We start from the raw sequence: 26,946 nt of genomic DNA, 5'->3' as shown, positions 1-26,946 counted from the left end.
TCGTACCGGTTCGAGTGAAATTTTTTGGAATGACAACACTCTATTACTTATTAACTCTATGATACTATCTATGACTCGTAATCTGTATTCAGTTGGGGGTCTATCGATCAAGCAATTCTCTGTTTCGAAGCCTGGGACGATGTCCTCGCGGCCTAGTTCTCACGTCCATCTGGGAAGAGGTTGACGTTTCAGACCCATTAGGTCTCGAGATGCGATCAAACAAGCTTCTATCCTGGCCAGTGGGAGGAGACGCACTGCGCCGCCGGATACGAGGTGGACTGCGAGGTCTCCTTCGTCTTTGATAGCTTGAATCTATCTCCTGGGATTCTGCATCCCGAAAGTTCTGCGCGGGCCTTGGATATTGCACATGGCGGTCCCAGTCTTCTAATGATGTATAGGGACTTCGCAACCACGCCAGTAGCTCATGAAGAAACAAACGAGCATTCTCCCGGCCAATAAAATCTCGCAGTAGCTCTTCTGCCTGACCGGAACTCCCCTTTATGTCGATCGTCCGCAAAATGGCTATGACATATTCGAGTAAGAACTCGGCATTATTTGCTCTTCGCTCCTCTAATCTTTGACGTCCAGCACGGGGTACTTGACCCTGAGCTTGTGGTTCCCCTTCTGATGCCGGAGCCAAGAAACTGAAAACCTGTAGTTCCCGACGGATCCATTTCCGAGCCCGTGAAAGCAAGGTCTCGTCGCGATTGAAATGATCCGGTGTTACTTCAGTGTATTGCGAGAGTCGATTCGATCCAACTCGTAGAGAGTATAATTGATTACGATAAACGTTGCGTCGCGCGGCGATAGGATCTTCAGATAAAGGTGGACGTTGGTGTGGACGAGGTCGCGGTCCTCGTCGACGTGATCGCGCATCTCCTATATCCAATCCACCTGCCAAGGCCCGCCGTTGTGTGCTACTCCAAGTTGAAGCTTCGGGTTTAGCTCCAAACTGCTGGCGGGTAGGTACAGGATAGGTATTTGGTCCGCGAGGAGCATTCAAGTCATATTTAACGGAAGTAACGCCAGCCTTACCTGCATCGAGAAATCAGCTCAACAAATATCAATTTTCAAGTGAGCGCAGGACATACACAGAGGACAAGATGGTGATTGTTCTAGCCAGCTGAGCAGGCATAGATAATCGAAGTTCGAGTGATTGCATGGTACCGCAATGCTAGGCTCGGTTATCGAATCTAAGCAGATCACACAGGGATCGCTCGCCTCTCCAGTCTCGGCTTCATCTGCCACTTCTATCAGCGTTTTTTGTAAAACCTCGTGTCGCACATCTCCCTCGTCTGCCATCGTCCGCCATGGGAGTTTCAACAAATCAAACCTCCGAGGCCCGCCACTTTCGCCGACTTATCTCGACATCACGTGCCTCACGTGGTGATAAGCGTTTGTGGTTCCCAAATGTTCGTCGATTTGTTCTCCGTCGCGACAATTTGTTAGCAGTGTACTCGGTTTCTGACTCACTTTACGTCTCGAATTCTAGGATGAACTAACAGGTTATCAGACGGACTCTGTTTCGACAATCTTTAAGCGAAACAAACAGATGCGGTCAGCTAAAACTGTTGTCTCGGAGAAACTTGCGCGCATCGGTACTGCGGCCACAATGTCAACTACACAGCGTCAACCGCCTTATACTGTGACCGCGCTGAAGCGATGGTCAGTCGGAGCAAAGACACTTCCGGGTATGTTCTGCCTTTTTGGTGAGCTCGGGGACCGAGACTAATCCTCCTCGATGAGCGCAGATGTGTCTCAAATCCGATCTATTCATGTCTATGATTTCGACAATACTCGTGAGACTCGAACATATCCCGCTATTGGCGCCAATTCAAAAAGTCTTATCTCTGATTTTCTATAGTATTCTTGAGTCCTCTACCGAATCCACAGCTCTGGAATGGTCAAACAATTGGTTTACTTCAGACCGAGGAGAGTTTCGCCAATGGCGGTTGGTGGCATGATCCGAATCTTCTATCAGCTACAGGGCAAGGGATGGATATCGAAGAACCGAGGAAATGGAAAGGGTGGTGGAATGAGAATATTGTGCGTTCACTGTGATCCGTCGTGCTCAACGGAGACGTCACTAATGATAAGTAGCTTCGCCTCGTGCAACTTAGCATGGAGCAGAAAGATGCACTCACTATTCTCTTGACTGGACGAGGAGAAGCCCGCTTCTCCGAGATCATCAAACGAATGGTGGCAAGCAAAAATCTAGATTTTGACATGATCGGACTGAAACCTGAAGTTGGTCCTAGTGGACAGAAGTTCTCTTCGACTGCTGCCTTCAAACAGAAGTTTCTAGAGGATGTCATTCACACCTATGAACAGGCTGAAGATATACGAGTCTATGAAGACCGTCCAAAGCAGTAAGTTGGCATTACTCTCGGAGTAACGATCTCTTCTATTCCAGCACTGATCTCCGTTGCAGCGTGAAAATGTTCCGTGATTATTTTGAGCGGATGAACACAGCATTTCAAACAAATGAAGCTCCTGTTTCCAGGAAGCCCATTAATTCCGAAGTCATTCATGTGGCCGAAGGGACCACCTATCTAGAGCCTGGTATCGAGGTTGCCGAAGTGCAGCGAATGATCAATTCCCATCATTTAGCATTACGCAGTCCAGGCTTAAAGAACTCCAAGTCTTCCTTAGCAGGATTTCGTATTAAGAAGACTGTGCTTTACACAGGGTACTTGATCTCTAAAGAAGACCAAATGCGTTTGATCCAGGAGGTCCTGGGTCCAATTTTGCCTCAAGGGCTTGCTGATTCAAAGGATTTAAAATACACTGCTAATAACATCATGATTGCTCCCCGTCCAGCCTCAAAGCAAATCCTCGACAGGATAGGAGGTATGGGTAGGAAACTAAAATGGCAGATCACTGGGACCGCAAACTTTGAGAACAAAGTTTGGGCGGCACGAGTACAGCCTATCCCACCGAACACTCAAATCCATTCTGAAAATTCCGTACCTCTCGTTGTTCTCGCTTGCCGCAAACCGGCCCGCCCGGTGGATGCAAGTTTTATCCAAAATTGGCATCCCGTGCCAGCGGAAATGGCAATGACGTTCGAAACAGAAATCGGAGAGAAGGAAGTTCTTTCAGTGGAAGAGACCTACTCTAACGGATGGAGTAATTCATATGGGAAGAACAACAAGAAACGTTCACGCCAGCAATATGATGATGGCTCCTCCTATTACCAGGCAGGACAATATGGTGGCTTTGATGGGCAATCACAAGACCAGCCACATGGCTATCATTCCTCGCATCATCATCATCATCATCATCATCATCATCACGATGGACCTCGTCGAGGTTCTCAACGTGGTCGTGGTCGTGGTAATCAAAGGGGTCGAGGGAAATATTGGACGTGGCAATCGAGGCCGTGGTCGCGGCGGTGCAGGCCCTGCGAATCCGTACTACAAGTCTTTGGATGACTCTATCGGAGGTTACGATAACACGTATTCCGGGGGCAATCAAGCTGGCGGATACCCCATGGACTACTAAAATTGGCCTGTACATTGGTACTGCCACCCTTATTTTATTTTTTATTTTTTTTTCTGAATGAGCTAGCTGTCCATTCATCAGCTTTCTCGAACTCTCATGCATCCTATATGGTGTTTTTTTTATCGCAGCGGGGTTGGCGTATGGCATTGCATAAGTTACAAAGCCTATGGAATATTTCATCGGTCTATTTTATATGGCTACATTTCCCTGCTTTTTAGTCTTTAGGGAAGTTTTCCCTAGTAATATACATTGTACCCCACCCCAGAAAACGATGCGTGGTTAGATATCGTATTGAACTTATTTGCTCGCCATCCGGGCTCCTCGTCTACCTAGGACAAAAGTTAGGTAACTTTTGCCAGAATTTATCTGCTCTAGGGTAGCCTCCAGAATTAATCATTTGTAGACATGTTCCAAACTAGTGTCGTCGAAGGCCCTGTATCCTTGAATCTCAAAAGGCTGTGATGGTTTGTAATAGATACCATACTTTTTCGCAGGCAGGTTCTTCTACCACTTAAGCTCTAAGGTCCTTTCGAGAATTTTCGGTGATTCTTTGCATTGAACTTTCCAGAGAACGATCTCGTTGGGGTTCCGAGCAAGTCATAATGACGGCCCCCTAGGGGCGAGTCGAGTCATAAGTCTCCGTTAATGTCTCCGAACTGGATTTCGTGAAATTGTAAGACTGAAAAGGGCAAGGCTGTACTAGATAATTGGACAAGGCACAGTATATTACATATTGAATACAATCAAAATGAATTTGTAACTTCAATTTATCACGAAGCATTAAAAGGCACAAACGACCCGTACAGAAACTTCAAGGCCGCTTCCACCTTTCAGAGTCTCGATAATTATTGGATTGTTCCAATCTGTCATCTTTGGCTCTCGATAGTGAGAACAGGATGATGTTCGGAGACTTTACCGAGATATACTCTCCGAGTCTAATCTTAGTGTGAACCTAAATGGGAGATGCGGCTCTCGATCTAGAATAATTGAGCACCTTGTGATCCGAGCATTCATGGATACTCGAATATAAAAGCCCTGTGCTTTCCACAATATTTTGGTAATTTCAAAGAACACCGAACTCCTGTGAGCTCCTAGTCAGCCTTAAGCATCAACTATTCAATACTCCGATTCACTCTCAATCTTGGGAAGATTTCAGACAACCAACAATCATAAAAATGTCGAAAATCTACGACGTCCTCATCATTGGAGGCGGACCCGCAGGACTTTCCATCGCAGGCGCTCTCGCAAGGCAGCTCTATACAGCTCTCATCATCGACTCGGGCGCTTATCGCAACGAGCGGACAAAGCATATGCACAATGTTCCCGGATTCGACCACGCGGACCCGGCTGATTATCGCGCTAAGGCGAGAGAGGACCTCAGAAAACGCTACGAAACCGTCGAATTTGTATCAGCAAATATCCAAAAAGTTCGGAAAGTAGCTGGATTGTTTGAAGCAGCGGATTCCCAGGGTAAAGTGTATCAGGGACGCAAGTTGGCACTGGCTACTGGCGTACGAGATGTAGTTGAGGAACAGGTTCAAGGATATGCGGAATGTTGGGGACGCAGCATGTAAGAACATCTTCCTTGATATAGTTCAAGCAATACAAGACTAAGATTGAAAGTTTTCACTGTCTCTTCTGTCATGGATATGAAGAGCGTGGTGCAGAGTCAGTCGGTGTGCTTGCCACCGGTCCACTTTCTTCTCCAGAGATGCTCAGTCATGTCTCCATGATGGCTAAGCGTCTATCGAAGCATGTCAATATTTATACTGATGGCAATACAGAGCTTATCACCGCTGCAAGGTCACATATCCATAGCAGTAAGATTGCCTACGATGACCGGAAGATAGTGAAGTTCGAGCATCGCGACATTTCAGACAAGAAGCCACCATCCCTGGTGATCTATTTCGAAGACGGTACTTCACGAGAGGAGGGATTTGTGGCGAGCCATCCACGGGTAGAGCAACGAGGACCGTTTGCAGAGCAACTTGGTTTGGAAATGACTTCGGCCGGTGATATCAAAACCACAATGCCATTTAATGAAACGAGCTTGGCTGGCTGTGTGGCTGCTGGAGATGCAGCAACGATGATGAGAACGGTCGCTCAGGCTGTGCAGATGGGAGTGTTTGCTGGCAGTGGACTAGTGGCCCAGCTACAAAGAGAGCTTGATGAAAAGAATGAACTTTAGTGATGAGCAGCAATCCCGGGGTGGGTTGGATATCATTGCCAACTATAATCATTTGTACTAGAATCTTCTGCTGGGGAATTAATACTAGCATCCACTAGATAATCTGAATTTTGAGGGATTGTGCCTACGCCCATAAAATAGTGTAGTGTTGGTATTCGTCGGGTGAAAATTCCAAACTTTGTGGATTTATAGCAGATCCCGACGACAGACCCTCTGTAGACTCATCCTTGATTTCTGTACGGAGTAAGACGGGTCGCATCAGAGTAGTACATATGCATTGCGGAAAATATTCAAAACGCCTTCGAGATAAACTACTACCTAGCGGAGGTAATAATAGTCCGTGCGTGTAGCAGTGGGTCGATGGGGCCTTCTCCAGCCAGGGGAGTCGGGAAAAAGACCCGTACGAATAGGGCCTCTCCCTTGTTAAAGAGCCGGCGATGATCTTGACTGTTCTTTGAATCTGTCTCCTGACGGAAACCTTGGCCACCCCTCTTGAAATCTTGATTTATACAGTACCCCACGATCCTCCGGCACGTTCCCTGGATAGTAGGGTTTAATACTGTACTCAGGCCGTGCTGCCTACATAAGTGTACAGGCAATCCATACTCGCAGGGTACCTGACATCCTCGGGATTGTCCTGGGGAGGATAGTTCGGTGGATACCGGTGTTCACGGTTAAATCTTCCGGCCAGTGTAGGGCTGGGCTTGGTTTTATAAGGAGATTAATTTCAAAAGCACGGTTTGCATTTATTATACAGCTGATATACACGTCACCTCGGAGATTATCAATATGAATCTCAGCCAAGAAACTTGGAACTTTCTTCGCTTAAATTTCAAAGCTGCTCCAGGGGCTTGGTCTAGATGAAGTACTGGTACATACCTAGGTGGTAGAATTGATTGACACCAAGGGCTCGTCATAGTAGGAACTTTTGAATATCTCCTAATAAACGGACCATATGAAGAAATCCAATTCGTCTGATTCTGATTCTCTTGGTCTGACGGCAGTGCAGTAGTTCTCGGAATTACTATAAAGAGTCGGAAATTGGAAAAGCACAATGTACTGTACATAGCACCTACAGTATGATTCCTGGGAGCGATTCATCTGATGTCATGCAGATAGTCAATAGTACATTACAACATGGATATATGCATGTGCATACGTTTGTAGGAGCAACTAATCTGGGCAATTCTAAATCGATTAGTGGCGAAAACCTTCTCCGGGCTGTACATACTGTACTGTACTCATTTATGTAATTATGCAAAAGTACCGAGTACAGTAGCAGCATTCCATACATTTCCATGGGGCAGGGCCGTACTTCTGAAGCTAATTGGGAAGTCTTCCAGTCATACGGATAGGAAAATGGACCCAAAGTACATCTCCGCGGGGAGATAGCTCGACCCGCCAATTGTCGAAGGTCCACGAGTTTCCTGTGATACAACACATCAATATCCTTCTTTGAAACGTTGGCTGGTCACGTCGAAGTGGAGCCCTAATTGAGAAACTCCACATTTGAACATCCGATCAGCACCGGCAAAATTAAGCAGCCAATGATATCACATCTCAATGGAATGCAAAAAGGCAATGCGCAACGCCCACGCTAAGGCGAGCTTTAAAAAAAAGGACCAGATAGCAAAGATAATGTACAGATGATAAGTCCTCCTCCTGTGGTCCATGTTTCCATGTCTCGTGGGAACAGACATGCTCCTTTGTGCGGATATCAAAAGCCACAGTCGTCAATCCCAACATTCTTGTACAAAGGGGGACGACGATCCATGATTCAATGTAAAACGTGGATGACCTAATTCAACCGTACCGTGAACAAATGGGCATGTCAAAAAAATATTTTGAGGCACGTGAGTGGCTCAGGTAGTGGAAAAGACAGCCGAATGCATCGGACTCGCAGTATGTACTCCACAACCCGTACGATCCAAATCGTTCGTTACATACAATCCGTCTACCCGTCTCCCGTCTCGTCTCCACGTCCCTTAATAATGTACCGTCCGGTACAATGTTATGATCTCATCTTAGCTTTAAGGTGGAGGTATCAATGAAATCACTATACATACAACGCTCGCGAAGCTTCATAAAATTCAATTTTACTACTCTATTTGGCTGCGCTGGTCCCTTGCCACTTCATTTTACTCTTCTCTCTCTCTCTCTCTCTCTCTCTCTCTCTCTCTCTCTCTCTCGCTCTCTTTTCCCTACTCTGGACTTTTGATTTTGTCAACTGTCTCAAGGAGCAGCAAAACTCGCATTCCTTATGACAACGAGTCACTAAAAGCAAGCAACCCGTCTTTGCGGAGCTATCTAGCAACTTGATTAAAAGGCTCAATCGAAAATCCCCTGATAGTATCGTATCTCTATATATCACGTTTAATCGCAATGTTTTGCCATCGGTGAGTCTATTGAATGCTGCGCTGGGCCCATTACAGAATGCACTATTTACTAATCCTCCCCCTTTGCCTATATAGCAAGAGTTCTTTTAAACCGGACAGCGCCCTCATCGGCCGCTTTCAAAGTCTCTACGACAAAACATTGATTGGCAGGCCTGCCGACTCTCATGACGCGAAAATCCAATCGAGCGAAGGGCAAGATGGAGTGACTCCGTCACTAGGGTAAGTACACATCTACTAAGCACTCACTCATGAACCGAGAGGCTGATCCTCAGGTAGGGCTAACAAGAAGGTGAAGGGCAACGCGGGAGGCGCCAATGATTTCTTCTCATTCGACGGATGTGTCCCAACGGAGAATTTTCAATCATTGATAACCGAACAGTGGTTGACGCCCCGAGGCCATGATACTAGCCAGATTCCTTTGCAATTCAAAAACACTACAATGCAAAATGCCATTGATCTTCAATCACAAAATATTCCACAGGCCCTTTCACGCACAAATGATACTGGGTCCATGATGGATTTGGAATTTGGAGATCAATTGGGTGGCCAGGTTGACTCGAATTTCCAGAAAGGTGTAAACCCTTCACACTTGTGGATGGGTTTAGACCCTGTTGCTCCGCAAAACGTCTTGACTCCCAATGAATTTGTTAATCAAGGGGCATACCCCGGATACATGGGACTTACCACGCAGTCCTCTGATATGGCTCAATCATCGAGCAGTCAACGACCATGGAATGACGGAGGAAAGGGCATCAAAGATGACTTTCTCGCACGTTCGCAATCTAAAAAGTAAGTCCATTGTTACTTCATATACATAACTCAGACCTCAATGAACAATGGAAATCTAGATTTCGATACCATACCATTCTTCGCGCCTCGACTGCAATGATTAACAGCTCCGAAGATTCGCCCGTTTCATATCTGAATAAGGGCCAAGTCTATCATCTCACAGTAGAAGACACAAACTCAACAAAAGTCGATTCTGGATCCTATCAATACCAAACTTTCATTCGTATATCATTTGGCGAAGATCAGCAAAGGTCAGATCCTGCCGTTTTCTGGCAACTATGGAGATCGGGTCGAGCCTCCAACGAATCTCAAAAGAACGGCCAGCCAAAGGCAGTTGAATACGCGGGCCAGAACAATTCTCTTATGCAGCTAGAGAACGAATCACTTGATGGATTTTCTGTCACCTGGACTAAGAATCCAGTAGAAGGTATTGCACGATGCAGTATCCCAATTCGCTTCAACTTTCTATCCACCGATTTCACACTTTCGAAGGGGGTCAAGGGAATGCAAGTCAGACTTTGTGCAAAGACGAAACAACTTTGGGACACCAGTCCTGAAAAAAACGAGACCAGCTTTTGCAACGTGAAACTTTTCCGGGACCACGGAGCTGAACGGAAACTATCGAACGATGCAGTCAGTCTCCGGAAGAAGATGGAAAAGTTGAAGCTACAGCTTAAAGAGCCGCCTCCGCCTGAACCTATGAGCAAGAGGAAACGAGGCAGTGTTTCGTCTAAATCAAAGCCGAATGAGTCGCCCTCTGATCAAACCCTCTTTGGGAATCCATATCAGACAAATTACCAGAATCAGATTCAAAGGAAACTAGAAGCAATGCAGATTTCAGCTCAGTCCTGTCTCCCAGAAAATCCGTTGGTTCTCCGAGCTGCAGAGAAGGATGACCCTGAGCTACACCCGACTCAATATCTTCATCCAAGTCTAGAGAAAATGGATGGAAATGATTATCGCAGATCTTCATCAAGCGGAAAAAGTTCATATCAAAATTCAGACTCTATGGAGAAAGAAATGCCAAGTTCTTCCACAGCGACTAGCAATGTCGGCGAGGCATTTGATGATGCGTTATCGACCATCTCATTCAACTCGGAGCGATCAACTGGACCAGGTAAGTCACAATGTTCCCGGGAATAAAGAATAAACGAGTGGAATAGAACTAACCTTTATGTACTGAAAATAGCTGCATGCTTTTATATAAAGCTTTGCAAGAATGACGAACCTACCAACGAATATTACCGAGCTATATACCCGCGAGGACGAACAGTCCATGATCTAAAATCTGCTCTCTCGCACAAGATATTACCAGATCCAGCAGACATCGCACAGATTTTGTATATCAATCCAGCTGGACTGAAAGTTGTGGTGGATGATGAATTCGTTCAGGAGATAGCCGAGGGACAAAGCATGATCCTCAGAATTATTGACATTCCCTCCGAAGCCATCTCTAACGGCGGTAAATACGAGATTCGCTTGGAGTACTAGAAGAAAGGGGCCAAAACTTCCAAGTTTTCAGAAAGGTTTCTGATTTGTTAAGTGCACGCACGTTTATGAGCCCTTCTATATACCACTTTTTGACGATGTATGGGTTAATGGCGTCTATGATTGTACATAGTCTTATTGAATGTTTTGGATATATGGTTATCATTCTTTTTTCAGATTGTAAGCTATCTAAGCGCGATTCTCGCATGAAAGGGTCTATGCAAGAAAATAAATGTAAACCAAGCAAGCAACGTGAATATATGAGACTTGGGATACTGCGGAAAACATCAAGACATGTTTTTATACATGAAGAATGTGCGAACGCCCGAGGATCTTTAAAAGGTGAGAAATCCTCAAGTAAATGACAAAAAAAATGAAATCCCCATAACACCGGCCGAGGCTGTACAATGATTTGATTTGGGAACATGTATATCATGTTAACCCAAAGGCAGGATGGTGATTTTACCTGCCATCAATATGTTCGCGTTTCAAATTGTTCAAATCCAACCATTTCCCATGAAGACGGTTCGTCTTTGATCATATTCCCATTCCGTCCAATCCGTTTGTTGAGCCATTTCAATGTGGCGTATTATTCATTCCCGATTCGTTTCATCGATGATAAAGAGTAAATAGAGGTGTCGTAGCGAAGAGATAAGGGGACGTAAAATCAAAAAAAGGAAAAGCATAAACGACGTATTCCAGTATTGCTGGTGGTAGATCAGCTCGATCATTCATCGTCTGTCAGTTGCCTGATCATCTTGATACTGAGAATCATGACGAGGAGACCGATCGTGACCACAACTAGTAGTACGAAGCCGAACCAACCGAGAACCATGGCTGAAGTTCCGACACCGCTCTTCACACTGCCGTTACCCATGTCTTGGGCGATAGTACTCGCTGCAACGGAGGCAGTATGCTGCCATAATACGGAGACGAGGACAAACACCGACGCAACAAAGATGAGGGCCAAAGCTGCTTGCGAGACAGGACGCGAAGGGAAAGGTTTGATCTCGACGTCAGAGCCAGACTCATCGCGCTCCTCGTGCCAGCCGGGGAATGTTGCGAGGAGGATGAAGCAGAAGAAGGCGAGAACGACAGCAACGATGCTATAAGAAAATTGTTAGAATGGCTATCACAATCAGAAGAGGAATGGATGGTAAGGTCAACTCACAGTAGGTAAGGGAATACAACTGCATCTTTGAATGTGGAGGCCACCCAGATTAGATTGAGTGGATCTTGGTCCACAGTGACAATCTCCGCGAGAGCGGTAGCATTGGAGTTGCAAATGAAAGACCCACGATCAGGTTGAACACAGATACCAAAATATCCAACTCGAACCTCCATCTCAGCCGTACCAACAATATTGGAAATAGCGTTAACAACACCCGGGTCAACCTGTGACAGGTCGAAGTTTGGCTTGTAACTCTCATAGTACATCGAGATGAGGAAGATATTTGGGATCTGTGGCGAAGATGACGAGCATCCGGCCAACAATAATGCTGGGAAAAGGTTAGTTGCATTCCAGAAACACACGTGGGAATCTGCCCTCTCATAGGGCTGTTGGGTGCTTACATAGAAGAATGATTGCAATTGCGATAATGATCATCAACACATGGTGATACCCGATCATAGGAATGAATCCTGCGTTCTCGTTAGCATTCCAATTTAAATTTTACGAGTAAGAGTAATAAGCATGACACATACGGGCCCATGATTCTGCGAGTCGAAACGCCATTGCGATAAATTATGAGGCGCACACGACCCGACTCAATCTCTCACGTCAATGGACTCGCTTCTCGGGCCTCCGAGAAGGAGTATTCGAAGTCGTACTCAAGGTCAAAGCCCTGATGACTACCTGATAGCGGCTTTGATCGTGATTGTAGGAGGTATCGTTATGCTCGGCTCTAATTGAGGTTGGAATGGAATGTGGAGGAGGAATGCGAAAGGTAAGATGAGATGCGATACAAGCTCCGTGATTGTCGACAATCGGCTCGAGTCGAGGCCTCAATGACCTTTGGAGACGCTCTGAAAAGCGCTATAGTGGTATCGTCGGATCCGAATCGTACCTATATGCAAGTCTCAACGATGGTTAGAGATCTTGAAGTCTTCTGGACAGCAAGTGTAGTACGAGATGGAGAAGGAGAGGAATGTGTAGAAGGAATGGAAGGGGGAAAAGGGAGGAAAGATCGTAGCTGCGAGAGTAAACACGTCAGGCGCAAATCGTGAAGCCCTTGGAGGCTGGGGATGGAGTCGATGTATGAGAATATCAAGAGGCTGGGCCAACCGCCTTTGTTTACTCTGCCGCTTCCCGGGAAACCAATTGATACCGCTTCCTTCTTTTGTAATTCTGCCAGCACGGGTTGCTCTGCTGTATACATACTAGTCTATTATAGGCTTAGTGCTCATCCTGATAAGGTTTGAGCCCCACTGGCGGGTCACCCCAGCCTCCTCCGATTGAGTGGCGCATTTCTACTACTTTGTACCTAATGGACTTTTTACAGATTCAGATGCGGATGAGATTGATTATACAGGAGTATGGAATACTTTGTACTGGATTCGATTGGGTTGATTGAATGCTAAACTCCAATGATGGTAAACCTATGACTATGAAAATATCCCATACTACGCCAGAAGAAGCAAAATCCCACTCGTCTTTTGAAAATGCATGTCCGATGTAGATGTACCCTTTCCTTGACTCCGATACCAAACTCGAAATATGTGGATTTGTATTCAATGGGCTGCGAATGAGAAACGTTTCAGATCTAAAGGCTTAGTGGGCGCCAGCATGGATGATTCATCCTCTTCCTGCTCTCCCTCCTCTTCTTCATCTTCGCTGTCTGGAACGATGAGGTCCTCGCTCCCTTGGGTGCCGCTGCTCCCATTAAATGAAGATTCCGCAATGGAACTGGTCTCAGAGTTGGAGTTCATTGAGTCGGCTTGTCGGAGCTTGGTGGGGAAATTGATGCTATGAGACCGAGTTAAGGCAGCCTGCCCCATACGTTGAAGCGGAGTCAATCTTCTGCGCTGCGGGGATCTATTCTGGGAGGCTCCAGCTGGGGTCCTGGGGGAGCCGAGGGGTGATGGCCGATTGCGGGGTTGCATAACTGGGAGCCTGCTCGTGGGTAGGTGGGGTGCAGCAGTTTCAGATGTCGGGCCAGATTTGAATGTAAATTTAGAAAGGATATTTGTGTTCTGTCGTTGTACATGATATTCCAGTGCGCGGTCAAAATTGTCATCCGGGGAAGGCACAGCAGACTGGGCGTCAATATTCTTGGTTGGTTCGTTATTTGATGATGAATCCACATGCTTCTTCTCGTCTTCAATGTCAACAGATTCTTGACTCGTCGGTGGTTGTGACCCAGGAGATTCAGCAGTAGAAGCTGGGTCCGGGATGGTAGAGAAAATATCCTCGGCCACTTCGTCGGAGAACACGTCCAGCATCGATTTGCGCTGTTTCTTACTTCGAGACAATTTCTGGCCACTTGGACTCAGTTGATCCGGCTTGGGACTAAAGAATCGACTCCTAAAATCAGGGCGAGTTGGTAGAGAGTCATCCTCTGTTTCAGAACAGAGCCTTTGCCGCTTGATGGGCTGCAGAGTGGATGGCCGTGCAATTTCAGACGAGAGCGTACTTCGTTCGACACTCCGGGCCATAGGACTGAGACCAGCCTGGTCTGAGAAGGCACGCAGTGGGGTGTTTCTGACCGAATTAGAGCGTAAGGGAGCCGAGTTTGCTTGCCAAGAGTTGTTCGCATTCCTCTCCAATAGCCGTTGCTGGCTCGGGGATGGTGTCAGGCTGTTCGGATCCAACTCGCCCAGAGGCGTCCGTTTCGGGGTGAAGAAGGAGTTGATCGGCTTGCTAGGCTTCAGCTCTGAAGAAGATCCCAGCGTCTGGCGACGACTGATACCCAGGGGTAATTTACCTGAGGCCACTGGCTTCAATATAATGGGCTCTTTGGTTGATGGATCGAGATCTCCACACGAAACCCCTGCAGCAATATTCGCTTCCACGTCGCCACCTATAAAAGGAAGTTCGTCGAGATTAATACCGTCTTCCGGCACGGTTAAAGTAACAAGCTTCTGAGCTGTGGGACAATAAACTCGTTGGTAGAGAAATGTCAGTTCGGCCTGGATGAAGTTGGCCAGGTAGCCGGCCGGAACCTTGAATTGGCCATCAAACTGAATCATGCGGAGAGCCTTCTCCACAGTCTTATGCTTTCGAATACTGCGGTAAGCAGTCTTCAATCCCATCTTCGGGATGTTCGCCAAATAATCACAACCACTCAATATGCACATGCGACGAAAATCTGCATCACTCCATCCAACCAAGCTGACCTCGCGACATGCCGTAAAATCAGCTCGGTTGATCTCGATGCATTCGCCATGCTGGTCCAATTTAGATAACAATCGCTTTGCTCCAAACACTAGCAGGTCTGAATCCTCCGAAATGATTCCTTGAATGTGACCATGCTGTTCCAGGTAGACCAATTGGGCATCGGCTTCATAGGGTGCCACCACATACTGTACATCCATCTGTTTCAGCTCCTCGATGAGCTGACGGGCCATGTACGGGGTTACATCGACAGCCTTCTGAAACTCCTGGTAGGCCTCGGGCATTTTACCCTTCCTCTGCAGCTCAAGTCCAAGTGCCTTGCTTTCCTGGCGTCTTCTTTGTCGGTCATGCTCTGTGCCGGCCTTGCTGGGCAGATTATCTCCATCGAATACGAGGTATGGTTTCACTCCGAAGTACAAAAGCATGCGAACTCGATTGAGGACGAAATCAAGATGTCTAGATCACGATAAGCTTCATGTTATATACCAGAAATCGATCGTTGAAGAGATGCATACTTCCTAGTAGGCCGCTCCAGAACCAAATCCACAGAGCAGGCCACCGTCCCGCGGTGCAGCCATCCGTAAGCGTCGACTCCAAGGGTCTGGCCACTAAATTTCTTCAAATGACATGGTTTTTGAATGGATTTGAGAAGACCATGTAGTCCTATTCCTTCAAGTCAGCTCAGAGGCCTTCTCCCATCCATCACAGGAGCAATCATGTACCTTTGATACCCATGATGGGCACCGGTCAAGACACAGGCGGGTCCTCGTATTTACTCGACAGATATGAACATGTGAATGGTGATATCCAAAGCCCAACGCGTGGAAAATGAAAAAATAGGATGAAAAGCAAAAGAGCTGAGTCGATTCACACAGTAAATACCTCCATGGCTGGTGCTGGAATGTTTGTTCTCGTTTGTTCCTGTCGACGCGCAGACGCGATGCTTCAGTGGATTGTGGCAGGCGGTGGGTAACAGTGACCGCCTTATTCTGCAGGCACGACCGAAAATTAATTTGATAGCGGCGGGACAGAAACGTTGGATAGAGATATTTTCGCATTCCCCCATTTCGCCATGCCCTCTCGTACTCTGCAAAAGGTGCATAAGCACATTTCCAAAAAGCGAGGTGTTGTAGACTCGTTGCATGAAAACAGTCGTGATGCTCGTCGGCTACGCCGTGCCGGTCATCGGGACGACCGTCTGTCCCGCCATAATACGATCACCATGAGGGCTCGTCAGCCATACGGTAAGGACCTTTTCTTGTGGTAATCTGCTCCTTCAAAAGTGCTAAGTCAAATCAGTTGATCGAATCGAATACTTCCATGACGCTGTCCAACCCATCTCCGAACCTTTGTCCGAAAATGAGCTGGCCGAGCTGATTACCAAGTATGATACTATGCACTTTAAATAGCGATACTGTACTAACCCCCCAGTAGGTACATCTATCGAGACTCTGAAGAAATTGCGCAGCTCAAACAAGAGCGCCGTAAGGGTCGCCCACCCAGCAAGCGTGAAGAGGTACTTGGACAAAGGACAGAGACAGAGGAGAAAGAGTTTAAGACCGGATTCTGGGTGCCAGACTTGACCGAAATGGATGTCCTGTTAGCATTGAAGCACTGGAATGGAGAATGGTCTGGTCTCAGCCCTTTGAAGTTTGTTCGCATGCTTCAAGGAGGAGAGAAAAGGGAATCGACCTTCCCTCCCAAAGGCATGTCATAATGATGGATATCCTCTAGATCTTTTTCTTTTCTTTCTTTTATGACTTATTTCATTTGGAAGCAAGTGGGATGTCTGGGCGTATATGGAGAACAAAAGTCAACAGTTGCAAATACCATTGGATCTATCATGCAATTTCTATAGCAAAGTACGAGATGCTCGTTGTAACTAATCATTTTTACGTTCTGTTGCTTTGATTGAGTGTTCGACAGGGATAGCGTAAATAGTCACGGCTCATTACTCATTTCTATCTGAGATGAATACTGACAAACCATGCAATTACCCTGCAAGATGTCCTAAATATCTAATATCTTGCAATATAATTCAATTCCTTCAAGTTGTTCCACAGACAAAACAAGCGGCAGATCGGCAGGCGGTACCAGCGGGCCTCCGGGCTTGGCGTGGCAGCATTCCAGCTTCACCCGCAACTTTTTCTCCTCCGAAGTCTCCTTCATCCAACAATCATCTTTCACATTCAAAATGTTGTCTTTCCGTGCCCTTTCCCGTGCTGCCCCGCGCTTCTCGCGCTCTGTCGTCCGCACTTCTCTTCGTCCGGCTGTCCTTCCCAAGGCTACTTTCATCCAGCCATGGAAGCAGGTTGCTCAGCCCGCCTACGCCAGCTTTTCCACAACCAGCGTCTTCCGCGAGCCCGCCGCTGAAGGTATGTGATCACGGAATAATCTGCGTGATGAGATTGGATGGCGTGTGATACGCAGCTATGAGGAAATTTGCTAATCATGCAATGTCTTTGCTTGATAGGTGACGTCGAGTTAATTGCTAAGCTCGATGAGGAGCTCAAGCACGAGAAGGCCTCCGGTGTCGAAGACTCCAAGGAGCAAAAGGCTAGCATTGACTACGTTCTCGAGACCGGCGAGTGGAAGGCCAAGGATGTTGAGGGCGAGCAGGAGGTTGTTCTGACCAAGAAGTTTGGCAACGAGACGTAAGTCCATTCACCCCGAGCTCTAGTCGCGCATGATAACCATTCTAACATGCATTCAAAATCAGTGTCAAGGTCACCTTCACCGTCGCCGATATCAACAACCTTGCTGAGGACCCCATGGATGAGCTTGCCGATGAGTCTCTCGGTGATGAGGGAGAGTACCAGGGCCAACAGAACAAGGATATTGAGGGTGAGGATGAGATTCTCCCCCCCTACCTTCCCCGCCCGCATCAACGTCGCCATTGAGAAGCCCAGCAACGGTGCTCTTCTGGTCCAGGCTGTCATTCAGGACGGTGACCTCCAGATCGAGGAGATTGCCCACTACAACAACTCTGAGGTTGCCAACGCCCAGACCGCCGAGAAGGACTGGACCCGCCAGAGCCTCTACGCCGGTCCCCCTGCTGAGAACCTTGACCCTGAGCTGCTTGCTTTCTGGGGTCGCTACCTCGAGGAGCGTGGCCTCAACCTGGAGTTCCAGAACATGGTCACCGACTACATTGCCTACAAGGAGCAGAAGGAATACATGCGGTGGTTGGAGAGTAAGTTTCTCATTTCCCTGCATCATATACAGTGTGCTAACCTTTCACGTTTCAGACGTCCGCAAGTTCGTTTCTGCTTAAGCAATGAACCCGCCTGGAAGCTCGAACTAATTTTGCCCCAACTCATCCCCTTTCGAAGAGGCTTCTAGCCATCTTTATTGTATTTTTTTTTTACTTGCTACAACCCCTCCCATCAAACCAAGGCCAAAAAAAGTGTGTGTTGAGCGCATTAGGCCAATCCTGTACCAATAATTCTGCCAACATATGATCAACCAAATTCCAAGTCATCTTATTTCCACAACCGTTAGATCCCAGCTTCGCGAAGCCAGTCGATGCTAAGTCCCAGCTCTAAAATTCCAAATGGGTTTTCCCCCGGGTCCCGAACAGGCTCATCTTGAGGGACGGACTGGACTGCTAGTTTCGCAGCACGTACAGCGGCAGCTCGTTCTACCAATTCAGTAAAAGGTTTTTCGAATGCTGTATCGTTTTGGGCATTTTGTTGCCACTGAAGTAGCATTTTCGTCACCACATCCCAGGCATGATCCGTTTCAGCAGACAATGGACGGTTTGACAGTTCTGCAAGTAAATATGCCATGATCTGCCACTGTTTGTAGCTCTTGCAGAGCCAACTCCACTGCGCAGTAACTGTATTTGTCTGGAGTAAGTATGAAAAATTGATACACTCGACGGCAGTCTCAAACGCAGTATCGTTATGTGGCTGATTCGACCCTAGTAGCGGTTCAGATGGAATTCGAGACAGTAGCCACGCCCTTGACAGTTGAAGGCGAATGATGGTCGCGGATATCCATTGTAAAGGGATATCCAGGTTGTAGTAACTCAGGTATTCATCTTGTAGATTTTTACCCACCCTCGTCACTGCATCTTCCTGGTCCGAGAAACTCGTTGTCAATGACCTATCGAGTAGTGGTCGAGACCAATATATCTCATTCAGAACCTTTGAGCTCAAGATGCAGTGAGTGATATCAGTAAAAACTACCCTCCCAGTTGGCTCCGCGACCATCCCCGGGGAAAGGTCCTTTCCATTAATATTTGATGGGTACTTCGTATTGAACATTCCGGGTCTGATTTGCGTATCCATGGCTTGATCCTCCGAAGAAAGCATATCCAAGATACAAATATACCACCACAAACGGCGACGGATCTCAGTCTCGAAAGGGCTTAACTTTAACTCCTCTCCATCCGTATGTATCTGGAGACTTTGTGCGAGGCGAATTACCACCGCGGTTCTCGCCCAGACGAGTCTTGTATTGCCGCCAGCACGAGAACAAAGCAAGAATAAGACCGCGGCTTGTATGATCAGTATATTCTTGGGGTTTAAGAAACCTGCCGAATCAAGGGTTCTTCCAAACGCAATTTCGTAATTTCTCCTTGCTGTATGGTGGTCTCGATCTAGTATGGTCTGGCATTGGGCTGGTGTCAGACTGACAATCGCGGAAAAGCAGACTGCAAGGACTAATGCGTCGTGTACTGCGTCCAGCTCGACACCCTCTATCGCATCACTGATAATTTTTTGAGTCGAAGGGATGTGCAGAATAGCGATGAGAGGTGCAACGTTTTCTTGATGCACGGTCCATAGTTTTTTAATCTGTTCAGGTTGTAGATGGTGATGTCGAAACTCGCGGGATGACCAGCCATTAGTGAAATTGCGTGATGGTCCTGGTAAGCTGAACCCGTTGAATGCCAGGCTCTCGGGCAATTCATTTGATTTTGGAGCACTCTCTTCCGTCAATAAAGGATCTGATTCTTTAGATCGCAGCTGATCTACCTCCGCTTCTAACTCCTTCAGACGCGCAAGTAGCTCGCTGACTGGTGGTCGATTCAACTGACGTGGGGCGCGTTTATCACCTGGAAAGATACACGTCTCCTTTGCCTTGACACAATGATTACAAGGACTCCTTCGATTGCACTTGACTTTCTTTTGATTGCATCTTGTGCAACTGCGCTTATTTGATATGATTTTTGAGCTTTCTGCTTCCTTTCTTGGTGCGTTACTCTGCGCCATCACGCCGAGATTCAAGCAAGTCCTCCTGCATGGGACAAAGAAAGAAGGTCGAGATAATAGAAAGCCACTGTATTCAGTTCAAATTGCCATTTACGATGCAGATTATGCCTATAGATCACTCGTGGACTCGAGTTGTGTCGATAGTTGGGGGCGATGTAGTTTCGGGGTTGAAGTCAAGGCCGAGATTATCAATGGATGACGTCCATTATCAAGCCGGATTCGCGTTCGACTCGACAAATTTTGCCATAAATATGTGACCCTTCGACGCATTTACTTCTATTCGTCTCAGTCCTCAACTTTTCTTCTTTTCTCGTCTATTGAATCAATATCGGATATTGTCTATGCTTTTCTGATTGAATAGGAGATTCATACAATGCCTCGAACACTCCTCATAATCGGCGCCACCGGCAAACAAGGAGGCAGCGTCATCCAAGCACTTCTCGATCAAGACGCAGACTTTGAAATTCTAGCAGCAACCCGAGATGCTTCTTCTAAGAGTGCCCAGAGCCTTCTGAGCAAGTCTGCAAATATTAAGCTTGTCCAAGGCAATCTTGATCAGCCAGAGGACCTCTTCATATGTGCCAAGAAGGTTACGTCTAACTCGATATGGGGTGTTTTTAGTGTACAAGTAAGAAACTGAATTTTGAAACCTTTTGCATACTTGATCTAATATCCAGTTGCAGGTTCCTGTTCCGGGAGGGTCAAATCACGAGGCAGAGGAGCGGCAAGGCAAAGGGTTGATCGATGTTGCTCTCAAGCGTGGTGTCAAGTTCTTTCTGTATTCATCAGTTGACCGAGGTGGTGATGCTTCATTTGAAAGTCCTACGCCAATCCCACACTTCATCAGCAAGCACAATATTGAACACCACCTTGTCAGAAGGGCCAAAGGTTCCGGGATGGAGTGGACGATCTTGCGTCCAGTTGCTTTCCTGGAGAACTTTACTCCTGATTTCTATGGTAAAGTCTTTACAACGTCTTGGAAAGTCACTGTGAAGGGAAAGCCATTGCAACTCATTTCAACAAGGGATATTGGCTTCTTTGGCGCGAAGGCGTTTCTCTTTCCCGAGGAGCACAAGGGCAAAGCTCTCTCCCTTGCAGGCGATGAACTCACCTTCAAGCAAATGGCTGAAATATTCAAGTCAGAGACCGGAAAAAATGTTCCAATGACATTCGAATTCGTGAGTCGAATACTCATGTCTATGATGAAGGATCTGGGCTACATGTTCCAGTGGTTCTATGATGCTGGATATGGTGCAAATATCTCCGAGCTGAGAAAGATTCATCCTGGCTTGAAGGACTTCAAAACATGGCTGCAGGAGGACAGCGGCTTCAAAGAGATATAGTTTAATGTTCACGAATGTTCAAAAGGAAATTTATCGACCCTATCACTTGGGCAGTCCAAACACTACCTAATTAGGTAATATGAGGGGATTGAGAGCTGAAAAGGCTCCAAATCAGATGCACCATGATCTTTTATCTGATAAACTAATGGATGGAAAGGAGTATAAATAGTGAGGAATTGAAAGCTTGAGAAAAAGTGTATGTTATATGTGTGAGACCACAAGTGACTCAGTAATGAATCCCAAAAAACGCCTGAAGAGCTTGCCAAATAGCCTAGGGAATATGCATGGCCCTTCCAAGAGAATAATCAAAGAGCATAAGATCGTAAAATGCCAAACGGCTCAGAACTCCATCAGATCAGCCTTCACTGTTGGCTTGACCTCCTCACGTTCTCGTTTGACCACTCGTTCCTCCTTGAGCAAGCCCGCGATAAATGAGCGGAAAAACTCAACGTAAGGCTTCAGACTAGTCTTCTCGTAATCCTGCAGTTTGCGGCCATTGCCTTTCATATCGGAACCATTCATTGCGCTACCCTCCACATCGGGCATATCTACTTCTGCTGTGCCCGCAGGATGTTTGGCATCGTATGCATCGATTTCCGCTAGGAGTTCCATCACAGTTGGAACTGAAAGAGGATCGAATTCTTCCGCCTTCCGAGGATCAATGGGAACACAAATTCGGCCAGTACCAGGGTGAATGACGAAAGGACTTTTCAGCAAGTGAATCATCTTCTTACTGACCTCAGCATCAAGACGAGGATAAGTGTATTCTAGTACGACATCCTGTTTCGCATCTCGGAGGGTTGTCGTATTCAAAGTGCTGCTCTTTCCAGTTTTGGCCAAGGAGTCAATATCGGCCCATTTGCTTGTACTGGGACGATCAGGAGACGAGTCCCATTTTCGTCGCAGTGCATCATTCAGATTCTTATCGGGAAGCAATGCCAGAAGTCGATCAGCTTGTTCCGAGCTAGCAAAAGTGTCCTGATCCATCAGCGTGGTTTGCGCAAAGTGGTTCTTTAGTATATCGAGACTGCGCGTAATGTGTGGGTGCAGTGGCCGTTTGAGATTCACTCTTTTCCCACTTTGCGATCCTCCTCGCAGGATCTCGAGGTAACCAGCAATAGCTCGGCGTCGATCGTCGGACAGATTCCGCGCGCGGGGGTCACAGACCCAGGCGTGAGCACCACGACGACCTGAATAAACCCATAGGATATGTTCAAACCCAAAGTCATCACGCAAAGCAGCATCTATCACTTTTATCGCCATTGTGACAAAAGCCCAGCACTTGGCACAAATGTTGGCCTTCTGGCAGCATGTTCTGATATCATCGTAATCCGTCATATCAATATCGAATACGAGCTCCTTAGAGACTGGCTTCATCTGCCCTCCTCTCAAAGTTTTGCGGTCGCGAGGATTGGTGCTATATACGGGGCCGATTTCAAATCGAGAGGGGTTCATTTTGAGGATGTCCTTCCGAAACCTGTAGTTTATTTTCGTTAGTTGCGTTCTCACAGGGCGACTACACGTCGATGATCAATCCAGAGGGTTGAATTCTTACAGATCGGCAGTGGGGTAAGATTGGTATCGAAGGTAGGCATCATTCTGAAGTGTTAAGGCGAACTCTCGATTTCCGAAGTCTCGCGTCGGGACAATCCCATGATTGAGCCACTGGAACAAGTAGCGAAAAGGGAAAAGTCGCTGATAGAAAGCGAGCATAACATCTGAGTCCACACCAGAAGGAGCCGGCGCAGGTTCGGGTGCAGGGGCCGGGGATGACTCCATCTTTACATCTTGCCCGGTGGAAGCTGGAAACTCCTCGTCCGAATCATCATTGAAAAGATCCTCCACTTTGACTCCATTCTCTTTGTTCCCCTCCACTGGAGCATCTGGAAGCTCTTCATCATCCTTTCGAGGCGAACCAGTCGGCGATACTGGGTGTGGCATGGCGGGCAGTGAGGTTGGCGATGGAGGGAAGTTCGAACTGCCCAAATGAGGAAGGCGACGCGCGACGCGTTGAAGACGCGTACGCCCTAAGCCCTAAGTCACGTGCATGGTATCTATATGCCCGTAAATGGACGACTCACTCGAACCTCACAGAAGCTCAAGATAATTTCTTACAAGTGACTGGCAGCATGGTGGTAACTGACAGGGCTGAATGAATTCGCGCTCGTCCTCGGTACTATCGGGATCAGACTTTTCTCCGTCTTCTTCCCCTTGCCGTTTGCGGCGAAATTCATCCCAGTACCTGCCCACGCCTGCGTTCCCCTGGATGACAACAAGACTTCCGCCCAACCATTCTAATGGTTGAAGAACAAGCCCACTCATCATTTCAGTAAAGGAAAAACCTTGCCGGGCTCAAAACGCAAGAATTTTCCTCCTGTTGGTAAACACCCCCGCACTTTCTTAGTGGAGACTATTCAAATCCGGTGGTCAGCCTATATGGCCTCGTCATGGACTGAGAACAGCTCCATGTAACGAACTGCATCGCCAATTCTCCGATGGCTACCATATCTAGTTAGCAAAAAAAAAAAAATGATTGCTTCCTATCCCGGGTGTACCCCGGCGACCTCCTGGGTAAGTGGCCACCTGAGCAGGGTCCCGTCCAACATTCCAACCAACATTAGTGACCAATGAATACGCTTACACTATCTCCGCAAGTCGAAGATCCATTCTTTACATTCCTGAACACCTCGGAAGAGCCTGTGATTAGTCTCTTGTGGCTGCAGATACCGCTGATGGGCATGGTTGACAGTTGGTCGTACCAACCAACTAATGGTACCTAACCCAGCTTACTTGAGACTGATCGATCTTCGATCAGTCACATCGATCCAGGATTGACCGGCGGGAAGTCCCGCGTCCTGGTACAGTGGTAATTTTGTACGCATCCATGGGCCCTAAAGGTCTTTTGCTATCGAATACATTGTGAATCGATAGGCCCCTACTCTTTCTCAACAATACTAGTAGGTGATATGCTAGCCATCTAGCGATTGACCATCATTGCCACCAGGCCTTCACATATCCTGTATATCCATCTTGAATGATTACAACTGGTAGCTCTGCTCCTGATCAAGGCAGGGTAGGGAGTGATATTGCAGTTCGTTGATCGACGATCACAGCCATTCTCTCCATAAACTTCCGCATCGGGAAACCAGGTGGAGCTTCAATGAACCTCCAGCCAAGATGATACTACAAGATGTCACGTTTGCATCTCAGTCCGCCATAGAGAGGTATCATCTTTCAAAATTTTCGCTCGATATTGATCCACCAGTACCTCTGACAGCCATGGTTCTGCTGTCGTTGTTCCTGCTTTCAGCCATAGACATCAAGATGTGGATCAAGACCATCTTCAATCTCTTTTGCGAGGTTGTAGTTACCAACTCCGTCATGACTCGATTTGAACTCATTGTCTGATCCAAAGGAGCATAAAAGGTTGCACGATCTTCCAGTCCTCGACAACTTTTCTTCCACCTCATCTTCATTCGTTTCAACTCTTTTTCAAAGTTCACCTTCAAGGGAAACCCTTCAATCTCTCGAAATGATCCCCTCCGTTGCTCTTGTGGCCCTTGCCGCCAGCCCAGCTCTCGCTGGTGTGATGCAGGCTCGTGGTGGTGAATTCATTCGCCCCAACGACGAGCACCACTCGACCTCTACCCCCTGCACCACCACCACCACTTCGTCCAGCACCACCACCACTCACCACCACACCCCAACCACCACTACCACTCACCACAGCACCACCCCGTGCACCACCACCACTAAGCCCACCACCACCCACCACAGCACTGTCCCGACTACCAGCCCTTGCACTACCTCCAGCAAGCCCGTCAAGCCCACCACCAAGACAGTCACTGTCGTGACCACCACTTGCCCTGGTATGTTGATAATCGTATCATATTCAAACATCTCTTTCTAACCAATAATATAGTCACCACTTCGACTGTTACCTCTGGTCACTCCACCTTTACTGTTCCCGTTACCCAGACCAGCACCATCACCCAGACCAGCACTGTTGTCTGCACCAAGTGTGAAGAGGTCCCCGTCACCATCAACAAGGTCGTCCCCAGCCAGGCCCCCAGCAAGGCTCCCAAGCCTGCTCCTGCTGTGCACTCCTCTGTTCCCGCTAAGCAGCCCACTCCCCAGCCTCAGCCCGAGACTCCTGCTCAGCCTGAGACCCCTGCTCAGCCCCAGCAGCCCCAGCAGCCCCAGCAGCCCAAGCAGCCCGAGACTCCTGCTCAGCCTCAGCAGCCCCAGCAGCCCGAGACTCCTGCTCAGCCCCAGCAGCCCCAGCAGCCCGAGACTCCTGCTCAGCCTCAGCAGCCCCAGCAGCCCGAGACTCCTGCTCAGCCCCAGCAGCCCCAGCAGCCCGAGACTCCTGCTCAGCCCGAGACCCCTGCTCAGCCCGAGACCCCTGCTCAGCCCCAGCAGCCCGAGACCCCTGCTCAGCCCCAGCAGCCCGAGACTCCTGCTGTCCAGCAGCCCAGCTCCAGCTCTGTTCCCTTCACCGGTGCTGCCTCCAACACCAAGCCCGTCGCTGGTCTCCTGGCCGGTGTTGTCGGTCTGATGGCTCTTCTGTAAATTAGCCATCTGAGCTAAGAGCAGATTGCACATCTCCATGTCTATCTGCGAATAAAGCCCCGTCCTTCCCGGTCCTCGCTTGATCTTCGTGGTGGGGGATCTGAGGATCTGGAATTTCGGGATGTCGTTTCCGTATACGAACTCGATTCGCATTCGTGCCATTTGAGGCCCGCTTGATCTCTCCCTCGTGTGGTGGGAGAAAGAGTTGCTTGGTCATTTCGAGATTTTGTTTGTTTTTCTCTGATATATAATACATAATAGTAATATCTATTTCGTCAATGTCTTTTCTGTGATTCAGCACCTTTCTTCTAAAGAGTAGATATTGTGCCATTGTCGGTAATATTTCAAGTTAAAACTATCCTTTGCCTGCTGTCTCAATACAGAAGCAGTATTGGTTTCAATGTTGGAAGACTTTATTCATAGAATCAGAAGAGATTTATTAGAATGGTAGAGAAGGGCCTCATTCAGTATCGTTCAAAAGAGAAGTGTGTCAGAACGCAAGAGGGGAACATTTAGCTTCTTTTATATACCAAACTGACTACTAGTCAGTTTGGTATATGTCGAGAACTTCCGAAGTCATCCACGCCTCTAGGTGGAATTTCACCGGCATACGACTTGCAGCAGAGACAAATCAAGTCGCCAGATGCGGCGCAGTCATTGTCGACAACTTGTTTGGCACATGGAAGAGAATAAACTCGAGAAGCAAGCAGCTCAACAGCCTACAGTGCATTCGGCGTTGGCATTCCATCATAATTCGCAACCTTTCTTCCTTGATATAAAAGTCGAGGCAAAAATGCACCGATGGCGAGACCGCTTCAAGCAAACAATTGTTTTTCCACCTAGAAATCGAAAATCGTATACTAGGTCTTTGATAGAGCCGAGCCGGAAGCTTGACGATGGAGAGTCATTTCGCGATAGGGTATTGAACCTCGAGCAAACCATGGTTGATATGAATCTACATCCTGTACCAGGTCAGTTCAAGTCCTAAACTCAATGAGCACGGTATTAGGAGCTCTAATGGAGGTCCTTAGAGGTATCACATTCCCACGATGGATGTTTTGGCGATTCTAATACGAATTATGAGAATCCAAATGAGTATGCATTACAATATCCCCTT

General features: G+C 47.5%; 12 protein-coding genes across 12 annotated transcripts; 7 read left to right on the top strand and 5 right to left on the bottom strand.

Moving 5' to 3' along the window:
- Positions 1–100: 100 nt before the first annotated feature.
- Positions 101–1,302, bottom strand: N7469_005370 (RING finger domain protein; the record flags this gene model as incomplete). The annotated part of the gene is made up of 2 exons (XM_056644290.1): positions 101–1,035; positions 1,092–1,302. The coding sequence occupies 2 exons, from the start codon at positions 1,300–1,302 to the stop codon at positions 101–103; spliced, it is 1,146 nt and encodes a 381-aa protein (XP_056501104.1).
- A 310-nt stretch (positions 1,303–1,612) lies between these two features.
- On the top strand, positions 1,613–3,434 carry N7469_005369 (rRNA 2'-O-methyltransferase fibrillarin-like protein; the record flags this gene model as incomplete). Its single annotated transcript, XM_056644289.1, has 4 exons — positions 1,613–1,691; positions 1,865–2,046; positions 2,101–2,369; positions 2,432–3,434. The coding sequence occupies 4 exons, from the start codon at positions 1,613–1,615 to the stop codon at positions 3,432–3,434; spliced, it is 1,533 nt and encodes a 510-aa protein (XP_056501103.1).
- Positions 3,435–4,679: 1,245 nt separating this feature from the next.
- Positions 4,680–5,692, top strand: gliT (thioredoxin reductase gliT; the record flags this gene model as incomplete). The annotated part of the gene is made up of 2 exons (XM_056644288.1): positions 4,680–5,074; positions 5,128–5,692. The coding sequence occupies 2 exons, from the start codon at positions 4,680–4,682 to the stop codon at positions 5,690–5,692; spliced, it is 960 nt and encodes a 319-aa protein (XP_056501102.1).
- Positions 5,693–8,074: 2,382 nt separating this feature from the next.
- N7469_005367 (CP2 transcription factor-domain-containing protein) lies at positions 8,075–10,368 on the top strand (the record flags this gene model as incomplete). Its single annotated transcript, XM_056644287.1, has 5 exons — positions 8,075–8,088; positions 8,164–8,307; positions 8,365–8,877; positions 8,937–9,994; positions 10,067–10,368. 5 exons carry the CDS (start codon positions 8,075–8,077, stop codon positions 10,366–10,368), a joined length of 2,031 nt encoding a protein of 676 aa, XP_056501101.1.
- Positions 10,369–11,092: 724 nt separating this feature from the next.
- Positions 11,093–12,100, bottom strand: N7469_005366 (Fig1 domain-containing protein; the record flags this gene model as incomplete). The annotated part of the gene is made up of 4 exons (XM_056644286.1): positions 11,093–11,471; positions 11,537–11,864; positions 11,938–12,006; positions 12,070–12,100. The coding sequence occupies 4 exons, from the start codon at positions 12,098–12,100 to the stop codon at positions 11,093–11,095; spliced, it is 807 nt and encodes a 268-aa protein (XP_056501100.1).
- A 995-nt stretch (positions 12,101–13,095) lies between these two features.
- N7469_005365 (putative exonuclease) lies at positions 13,096–15,433 on the bottom strand (the record flags this gene model as incomplete). Its single annotated transcript, XM_056644285.1, has 3 exons — positions 13,096–15,154; positions 15,214–15,361; positions 15,421–15,433. 3 exons carry the CDS (start codon positions 15,431–15,433, stop codon positions 13,096–13,098), a joined length of 2,220 nt encoding a protein of 739 aa, XP_056501099.1.
- A 337-nt stretch (positions 15,434–15,770) lies between these two features.
- Positions 15,771–16,415, top strand: N7469_005364 (translation machinery-associated protein 16; the record flags this gene model as incomplete). The annotated part of the gene is made up of 3 exons (XM_056644284.1): positions 15,771–15,942; positions 15,998–16,082; positions 16,133–16,415. 3 exons carry the CDS (start codon positions 15,771–15,773, stop codon positions 16,413–16,415), a joined length of 540 nt encoding a protein of 179 aa, XP_056501098.1.
- Positions 16,416–16,892: 477 nt separating this feature from the next.
- On the top strand, positions 16,893–17,972 carry N7469_005363 (MAM33 family protein; the record flags this gene model as incomplete). Its single annotated transcript, XM_056644283.1, has 5 exons — positions 16,893–17,073; positions 17,172–17,352; positions 17,418–17,510; positions 17,554–17,891; positions 17,947–17,972. The coding sequence occupies 5 exons, from the start codon at positions 16,893–16,895 to the stop codon at positions 17,970–17,972; spliced, it is 819 nt and encodes a 272-aa protein (XP_056501097.1).
- Positions 17,973–18,195: 223 nt separating this feature from the next.
- On the bottom strand, positions 18,196–19,914 carry N7469_005362 (Zn(II)2Cys6 transcription factor; the record flags this gene model as incomplete). The annotated part of the gene is made up of 1 exon (XM_056644282.1): positions 18,196–19,914. The coding sequence occupies one exon, from the start codon at positions 19,912–19,914 to the stop codon at positions 18,196–18,198; it is 1,719 nt and encodes a 572-aa protein (XP_056501096.1).
- A 373-nt stretch (positions 19,915–20,287) lies between these two features.
- Positions 20,288–21,257, top strand: N7469_005361 (NmrA/HSCARG family protein; the record flags this gene model as incomplete). Its single annotated transcript, XM_056644281.1, has 2 exons — positions 20,288–20,542; positions 20,592–21,257. The coding sequence occupies 2 exons, from the start codon at positions 20,288–20,290 to the stop codon at positions 21,255–21,257; spliced, it is 921 nt and encodes a 306-aa protein (XP_056501095.1).
- Positions 21,258–21,596: 339 nt separating this feature from the next.
- On the bottom strand, positions 21,597–23,198 carry N7469_005360 (DNA primase subunit PRI1; the record flags this gene model as incomplete). The annotated part of the gene is made up of 2 exons (XM_056644280.1): positions 21,597–22,734; positions 22,813–23,198. 2 exons carry the CDS (start codon positions 23,196–23,198, stop codon positions 21,597–21,599), a joined length of 1,524 nt encoding a protein of 507 aa, XP_056501094.1.
- Positions 23,199–24,789: 1,591 nt separating this feature from the next.
- On the top strand, positions 24,790–25,829 carry cspA (putative cell surface protein; the record flags this gene model as incomplete). Its single annotated transcript, XM_056644279.1, has 2 exons — positions 24,790–25,126; positions 25,180–25,829. 2 exons carry the CDS (start codon positions 24,790–24,792, stop codon positions 25,827–25,829), a joined length of 987 nt encoding a protein of 328 aa, XP_056501093.1.
- Between the last annotated feature and the right edge of the window lie 1,117 nt (positions 25,830–26,946).

The sequence above is a fragment of the Penicillium citrinum genome, assembly GCF_028827155.1.
Source record: "Penicillium citrinum strain IBT 23319 chromosome Unknown utg000004l:1.0-2404223.0:1.0-2405248.0, whole genome shotgun sequence".
Taxonomy (NCBI): domain Eukaryota; kingdom Fungi; phylum Ascomycota; class Eurotiomycetes; order Eurotiales; family Aspergillaceae; genus Penicillium; species Penicillium citrinum.
The sequence above is the reverse complement of the archived record's forward strand: the minus strand, read 5'-3'. Positions and strand labels throughout refer to the sequence as shown.